The sequence below is a fragment of the Bidens hawaiensis genome, unplaced genomic scaffold, assembly GCF_021521415.1.
Source record: "Bidens hawaiensis isolate Kalapana, Puna unplaced genomic scaffold, B.hawaiensis_p1.1 tig00021861_1, whole genome shotgun sequence".
Lineage (NCBI taxonomy): Eukaryota > Viridiplantae > Streptophyta > Magnoliopsida > Asterales > Asteraceae > Bidens > Bidens hawaiensis.
In genome coordinates, this window is record NW_027493394.1 from 192,630 (window position 1) to 200,924 (window position 8,295).

Sequence of the window (8,295 nt, forward strand, 5' to 3'; positions counted from 1 at the left end):
TCTCTAGGTTTCCCGTGTTGTAAAAACCTTGCAAGAAATCGTCTGGATCTGTTGTGCCGTCATATTTACCCAAACCACTTGGCATCTTGGTTTTGTGCTGGATGGGAGCCTTCGCGATGCGCTCAGTGAACTTTGAATGTTTCACCAAGATGGCTGGTCTATACGGTGTGGTTACGTCCATTTGCCCTCTAACTGGTGGGCTGTACGGCATGTGCAGATCCAGATCGGCTCTGACTCCAGGCGCCATGTTCACAGGCGCGCGGAGCTGTGAGCCTCCTGCATGAGTATCTCGCGTCTTCCTCATGCTGTGCACTTCTTCATCACTGAACTCAGTGTGTGCAGTGTGAACAGAATGTCCTTCTTCCGGCGCGCGCGGCCTTTTTGTTCCATGAACAGTTTGCTTATCAAGCGCTTGCCTTTGTGTTAAGTCGGCTAGCTTTTTCTGTTTGACCATCTCATTGTACTTGTCCATTAGACGCCGCTGCTCGTTTATGAGCCATTCTTTAGGATCATTTGTTTCATCTTCTGTTCCCATTGGTCCTTTTTGTTTCGCGCCGGCAAGATTTTGTAACGTGAGATCGTCTGGAGGAGTTTCAGTCTGGCCATGAGGAGTTGTGATGGAAGGACGGTTACTGGTGGCGCGCGTAGAATCACGCGGCGCCCTCAGAAACTGTTGTCCCTCATTAACATCCTCACGTTCAATATCCTCCAGAACTTAATCAACGTTACGAACGCCAGAAACCATGGTGAAAATTGGTTTTTTATAGAGATCTGATGGGATCTTGTTGCCGTTGTAACAGTGGATGGCGCCAATGAAGAAACGTGGATCGACTCACTGGTAGACGATCTACTTTCCTCGGGTGTGATTATGCTATTTCACCGATGGTTTCTCTTGGATCTGTGTTCTTCCACCTACAAAATGAACAGCGCCGTCAACTTACCCCTCAGAAAGGGACAGAGGGGTCCTCTTTGGGGTAACCCTCCGGTGTGAGAATAAGTATTTGTGGGAGAAGATAATAATATGTGAGTAAGGAAATCTGGAGAGTATTGCTTAATAGCTGAATACTCTATTAATTGGATGTGATTGTGTGTGTTACTGACTGTAACTCTCTGTGATTGAATGTAATTGAATATAATTGAATCTCACTCCTTGTGGAGTTGATGCTGTATTTATAGTGCTAGGGTTTCCACTGATTGGGCTCAGCCTTGTTGGCCTCCTCCAATCGCTCTGCGCCACGTGTCCTCTGGGACACCTGGTGCTTTCTCATTGGTTATAATCACGTGGTAGCACATGGGTTGTGCTGAGTTGTCCACCTTTCATTTGGCAGCTGTCAACATCAGCATATTCTTATTCCTTAAAAAGATACCTTCTGGAAGGTTGTCTGACGTGCACAATCAAGGTTGCCCTAATCCTGATTTGGATAAGGACGAGGTTGATTATGTGCATGTGTGATATGCGCCAATCCTGAGGATGCGCGAGGTCTTCTCTTTATTCTCACGCGCAGATGTTTCATGCGCAGATGTGATATGCACGAGCATGTGATATGCGCCGCACGCTGATGCGCCACGCGCATATGTGATATGCGTGAGCATATGTGATGCCTGGGCATCTGTGGTGCCTGGGCATATGATGCCTGAGCATGTGATGCATGAGCATATGTGATATGCGCCATGCGCGTAGGTTTTGACTTTGTGCCTTCATAATGTCTTGATTTCAAGCCTCTTGTCTATATCTTGTGGGTTGACCCGCCTTGCTCGGTGTTGAGGCGGGTATATACCTCTTCAGGTACACTAACTAACTGCCTGTTTATCATCATTATATATATGGTTTTCTGTTCTGTTCTTTTATTTGAAATTGATTTACAGATATCAGTGTTCCCAAGAACCCTACGGTAGCACAGCTCAAACAGGGTGTACAACATGCTTTTAATCATTTCCCCAAACATGGAATTGCCCAGGTTTCGTGGTATGCATACATTATTACTATAACCATTTCAAATATATTTGTATATGTGTTTTTTTTAAGTGTGGGCTTAAAGCCCTGTTTGGTTTCACTAACCCACGAGCAGCTAGGGATGGCAGTTAAACCTGGACCCGACGGGAATACCCGAAACCCGACATAATTGGAACGGGTATTACCTCTCCCATTAGGGTTTGGGACTAGTTTTGAAATTTTTCGCGGGTTTGGGACAGGTTTGGGATTTATAAAATACCCGGTTACCCGGCCCGATTACCCGATAATATTGACCCATTTACCTGATTATATACCGAACATAATTTTTTGTATATATTTATTATACATATGTAAATACATATGTTTAATATAGTAATATTAAAAGTAGTATTTTTTATTTTTTGTTAACCGCTGCGGTGGTGTCGTTCAACTAATTGACTAAATGATATGATAACATTAAAAAAATGTATATTCTATTATATTTATATATATTAATCAATTAAAATAATTTGACAATTCACTTTCCGATCAAATTCTTATTAACTAATGGATTTATTTGTTACAATAGCTAACATGTCCACTTTTTTGCCACTTTTTTTTTTTGTAGAATTGTATATATTTTATTTGAACTAAATGTATCATGAAACTATAAGAATTACTATATCGTTTTGGTTGATTTGGATTATTTTACGGTGATCATTTTTTGTAATTGATTAGTTATATATATTGTCAAAACCCGATAGAAACCCGATTGGTTTTATGTCGGTGTGCCCGACGGGTATTTTGAATAAATTAACGGATACGCCCAAAACCCGCGGGTATACCCGATACCCGATGGGTAATTACCCGATAAAAACCCGACGAGTTTGGGGCGGGTCTGGGAAGGGTTTTTACAATTGGGTCCGGGTCTGGGAACACCTAGACCTGTCCCAGACCCGACCCATTGCCATCCCTACGAGCGGCCCCTGCCAGAGCCCGACGAGTATGAGATTAAGATTTAAGTTTTTTAGTGAGTATGAGATTTGATTAGATGATGCCCAACCCAATTACCCGAAACATATGCCTGAAAAATTTTAATTTTATTTTCTCATAAGTTTTTGTCTATTAATGCTTTATTTTAATAGTTCATATTTTTATACAAAAAGTATTTTTAATTTCTTATAAGATATGCAATTTAGTATGTATAAAAATTTATAGTGATACTATTTATTTATTGTAACTCTTATATGTATGTAGTATATCATATTTTACCTTTGTAATAGTTGGGTAAGGTTAAAATACAAAGTACGACAAATTGAGAAGGGTGAGAAAGAATCCAATCCATTAATCTTAAATTTGGATGTTGGCGATTAATTTAAGAACAAAAATTGATGAGAAGGGTATGAAGGTAATAACCCACTTATGATGACTTTCTCTTTTCACATGCAAGACACATGTCAATTACTCTATCATTTTTAAAACGTCTATAACTTTTTCATACGCCATTTTTTTAGAATTTTTTTACCATAATAACAAACGGGTTTTTTTATCTTTAATATGAATATCATATTGTTATAACAAAATAAAAAAAAGTTAGTGGGTTTTTTATATTGTGTTATTTGATTCTCCATTGTGTTTTGTAATTGAGTTTTTTTATGCATTGTGTTATAGATTTTGATCATTTTGTTTTTCAATTGGTATCCATAGTAAAGATAAAAATTAAAACAAATATTATCATTGTGTCTTTTTGTTCGTTATTGTGTCTTATTGCTCAACATTCGTCTTTCTACTTATCATTGTGTTTTAGTCATTGTGCTCAACATTCACTTAAGTTGAGAAAAATAGTATTATGTTAATTGTGTATTACGTTCAAGTCATTGTGTAATATATAGATTCTGTTGTGTTTTATGTTTCAGGTAATTGTGTTATATGTATTTACCATGTCGTAAGTTTCAGCCCATTGTGGTATATGTATTCATTATCTTGTTTTACGTTTCAGGTTATTGTGTTTTATGTTTTAGATAATTTGTTGGTATTTTTCATATATTTACATATTATTACACAACAGTGTATTAAAAAAAACACAATTATCAGTTGAAAGACACAATGGCGGTAAAAAAAACATTGACAAACAAAAAGACACAATGACGAAAAAAGACACAATGGTAAGCAAAAATACACAATGACGTAATTTTTTGTTTACTTTTATATAACAAAATCATACTCATATTAAAGATAAAAAACGCTTGTTATTGTGGTGAATTTTATTTTAAAAACAAACATCATATAAAAAAGTTATAGACGTTTAAAAATGTTGATGGAATTAACATGTGACTTGCATGTTGAGAGAGAAATGTGTATTATTACTCATTTTTGTTGGCCTTCGTAGAATAATTCAACCCATAGTTTCTATATGAATAAAAGGTATTTTGTTTTCATAAATAAAAAAGGGTGTTTTAAGTCATAACTCATAATGTAAACTGGAAATGCAGAATACAAAGAGAAATGAGGAATGAAGATCCAGTCGTATAGTTTATATATAATTGTTTTATATAATTTTTAAGTTTTGTTAGATTTCTAACTAGAGTTTTTTTGTTGGTTATGTGGTTGTTGTATTCTAAATTATTAAATTTTGATAATATATGGTCACATGTATGGGCACAATTCTGCTTATGTTTTAACGGTCAGAAGCTTCTTAGTGACCAAGATAATGTTGCTATACATGAAATCAAGGATGGTGATCAGGTTACCATTTCACTCCAAATCATATTGTTTTTTGTTTTTTCCAACTTCTGCTTTGTTTGTATACATTATGAATATATGTATTTATGCATATATATTCGCTTAAAAGGGCAAAACATGGTTAAGTTTGGTATGTTTTGGATAACGAATTTGTTTACAATGCATGCTCTTGAAATTGTTGGCATGTAGCCTGAGTTTGCCCGACATAGATCCATTAGTTACAATCTCGCTAAAAAAAGACCCGAAAAGCATGATCGCCACCTGCAAGAATCAACTTCGTAAGTTGTTTATGTTTTTGTTTTGCATTACTCGTAGTATCAAATGCGCTAGGTGCATTCAAGATGAAAAAAAAAAAGCAAGGGCCTAAGTAAGACAAAGAAAGCACACAACCAAAATTTTTGAAAAATGGCCCCTAGGCAGCCCGGCGATCGCTTTTAATAACTATGGCATTACTTTGCTCCATATTAGCTTTTAAATTAACATGATGCGTCATTTGTGTGAGAATTTTGATTGATTATAAAAAGTACTACAGATTGCAAAAGTCATTATATTAATATGCTGCAGTTGCACCTGAAATGGAAACCCTATACTTGGCATATGTATCCATTGTCCAAGTTATTCAAATTTAACCATCTCCAATATTTCATAATCTTGGCATATTAAGAATTTTTGGTCTTGCTTTAAAAAATAATTTTGGTGTTTTGACAGATCAACAAACAAACAAGAAGTTCAGACACGCGACACAGGTAATAATTTGCGCGAGAATTCAAACCAACAAAACCAGGAAGACGAAGCTGAAAATGAAAATAATGGTGATGACATTTGCTGTTAAGATCACTTGCTACTGCAGCTGGGCCCACCTATGGAAGCGACTGTTCACACCCCCCAATAAAAAACGTCGTGACACAAATTATGTCGAGCTTGCATAGTTCAAGGTCACCGAGAAAGGATGCATGAACTAACCAGTCAGATGATCCAACTGAAATGGACCAGTTTATGGTCTTTGTGGTTTTATAATAACCAGTTGGTCAATTTTCACAGTGAAATCAAGACCCGCCTTTTATCAACATCGTCGTCATATATTATATTTTGTAAACAATAAATACCTCATTCAATTGACCCTATGAATCTGGAACCTTACATCTTATAATTAAGAGTTGAAAAAGGGCTCAAATTAGTATCAATAAACTAGCCATTTAAGGATGCAACAACAAATCTCGCCACTTTACAATTGATAAATCAAACTTCAAAATTCTTTTAACTGATTCTGAGGTTTCTGTGTACCTTTTCAAGGCAGAAACTGAGTAACTAATGATCAGGATGATAAATAGCATTTATATTCACTTCCCAAAGAGTTTGAAATATGCATACAAGCCCGATCCAACAAATCCAAGAATTTGTCCAATAACATTTAACTGCAAACATGAGTCTATGTCAGAAATAATCAAAGCGAGCTTGAATGTGTAAAAAGATATAACTCACAAGATCAAATGGAAGCCCGCCAAAAAACATCCAGCCTAACGCAATGGTAAAAATATCCTACACGCGCATAACCATAAATATAGACGTGAAGTTAGTTAAAGCTTTAAAGTGAGTTAAAAGGCAAAATCTTTAGAAACGAACCTTTAAATTACCACAAATGGTCTGCGTGACCGCTGAATTCAGAGTTGTGTTCAAGAAGATAGAGTAGTTTAACAGAAAAGCAAGCATGCAAGACAGAAGCAACACAATCTGTTCACCAAACAAACATTAATATTATATCTTACATTTATAATAGTTTCTAGAAGAATTAGATATTTTACCATAAACCCTGGAGCAAAAAGATACGGGAAGTTCATAGTCATCCGAAGATCACCGCGTATGAACGTCCAAAATAACAAAATGGGCCCACACAGAATACCTACATACAAAACAATCTCATAGTTACTATTTATTTTACATATTTACTATAACCACATGAACAACATGATCTTTGATTGTTTGAATTGTGTTAACTCACCATTGCACCACATGAGGCCAAAGCTGTTGAGTCCACTTGTTTTTCCTATGCGTGATATGGTTGCAAGATATATCGCGGTAGTGATATTTGATAAAAAGACAATCGAATATCCATACGCGTCAAACGACAAGTCACGTGATCCAGCAACAAAGGCACCAAACACGATCAAGGCTACACTGATAAAACCTTAATTTTTTAAGTTACATATCATACAATGAATAAACTTAAGCGTATGGTACATTATCAAAAATACCTTCCGATTATAGACCGGCTATATCTTTGACCAACCAAAATAAACTCCACGATCATTGTAAATACCACCGTGGTCCGTCTAAGGGTGGTGTACATGGGCACGTTTACTCCTCGTACGGACTCCATAGTGGCTAACTTTCAATAAGAAACAATACAAGTGGTAACGTAACGTGACGTAGCGTGCATAAATAATTAAATACAGATAAATATGTCGAAAAGTGCAAACCTTACCATGTAAAGCAAATAAGTGAGAGCAAGAGGTGAGGTGTGAACAAGTGTCTGCAACGACACGAACCTCGTAGAATTATTATTATCAGCATCCCCCGAACTAAAAGATATAATTCTCCATCGGCGTAACACGTAAAGAAAAGCACACGAGCATATCATCTGCGGAAAACGAACAACGTTATTGTTTACTAGATGTATGAAACCTGCAAGTTAATTTTAGTACCTGAAATAGCGTTATGACGCTGGCAGATGGGAAATTATACGATGAAAGAGCTGCTTTGTTGAACAACACCAGCATAACTGAAAAATGAAATTTAATTTTAATGATAACAGAAACCCTAACCCTAATTACAGTGGTTAATTCTGATTCACAAATTGCACCTGCATACACTCATTTCTTAAAAAAAGCCCTAAATAGAATTGTTTTGTAATTGAAGACGTATGTAGAGAATTACCTGCGCAAGACATGTAAGACACGGCGGCGTAAGCACCGCGTGACGTCATGGTGGATCCTTTAATGAACCTCTGATCGGCGGGTCGGGGCGGAGGCGGAGGAGGCTCTGAAACCGGCAAGGTCATACGTTGTTCGGTTGATGGCCTCATATCCGCTGGTGAATTGGATTAGATTGTATCTATATTCTATCTCATCTGAGGAATCGATGTTTTTGGTATAATATATTTATGTCTTTACATTTAATAATTTAATTAATAATTTTCCAGGTTGTTTATTATCTTCAACTTTAAGCTTAAACTAGACTAGTGTTTGATGGGATAATGGTCAACAATATAGCCTTTTAATATTTGAGATTTATTTACTCTTTCATAGAGCAACTCAAGTTATATTTTAGGGAAGACACTTATGTATACGAGGTTTCTATAGCATACCGTTTTTTTTTTCTTTTTTCTCTTTTTTTTTATGAGAAGACACTTCAAAAATTGAGGATCTGTGTTCTTAAATACTTTTAGAACAACTAACTCACAACCCTCTAATCATACTTTTATATTTGTCCACTACAAGACTAAAATCAACAACCAGTTGTATGGGTGTTCGGTTCGATTAACGATTTATTAGATTTGGTTAGTTATGAGATAAATTTACCCCTGATCAAAAATCGAACCTAACCAAATTCGGAAAGAGTGA

The 8,295-nt window shown here is 36.2% G+C and overlaps 1 protein-coding gene and 1 long non-coding RNA gene across 2 annotated transcripts; one reads left to right on the forward strand and one right to left on the reverse strand.

Annotated features, from left to right (window-relative positions):
- Positions 1–4,460: 4,460 nt before the first annotated feature.
- Positions 4,461–5,572, forward strand: LOC143564276 (uncharacterized). Its single transcript, XR_013140832.1, has 3 exons — positions 4,461–4,678; positions 4,865–4,953; positions 5,384–5,572. It is a non-coding gene; the product is annotated as an uncharacterized LOC143564276 (long non-coding RNA).
- A 231-nt stretch (positions 5,573–5,803) lies between these two features.
- LOC143564274 (UDP-N-acetylglucosamine transporter UGNT1-like) lies at positions 5,804–7,790 on the reverse strand. Its single transcript, XM_077051603.1, has 9 exons — positions 7,610–7,790; positions 7,378–7,454; positions 7,158–7,313; positions 6,928–7,061; positions 6,675–6,850; positions 6,478–6,575; positions 6,299–6,406; positions 6,158–6,214; positions 5,804–6,090 (listed from the first exon to the last, which is right to left on the reverse strand). Exons 1-9 carry the CDS (start codon positions 7,755–7,757, stop codon positions 6,016–6,018), a joined length of 1,029 nt encoding a protein of 342 aa, XP_076907718.1. The 5' UTR covers positions 7,758–7,790; the 3' UTR covers positions 5,804–6,015.
- Positions 7,791–8,295: the final 505 nt, after the last annotated feature.

Bases quoted from the DNA above. Each gene is read 5' to 3' on its own strand.
- LOC143564274 (XM_077051603.1), bottom strand. From the start codon at position 7,757: ATGAGGCCATCAACCGAACAACGTATGACCTTGCCGGTTTCAGAGCCT. The intron at 7,062-7,157 runs GTAAGGTTTGCA...TCTTATTGAAAG, and splicing joins TCACTTATTTGCTTTACATG to TTAGCCACTATGGAGTCCGT. The intron at 6,091-6,157 runs GTGAGTTATATC...TCATGTTTGCAG, and splicing joins GCGGGCTTCCATTTGATCTT to TTAAATGTTATTGGACAAAT.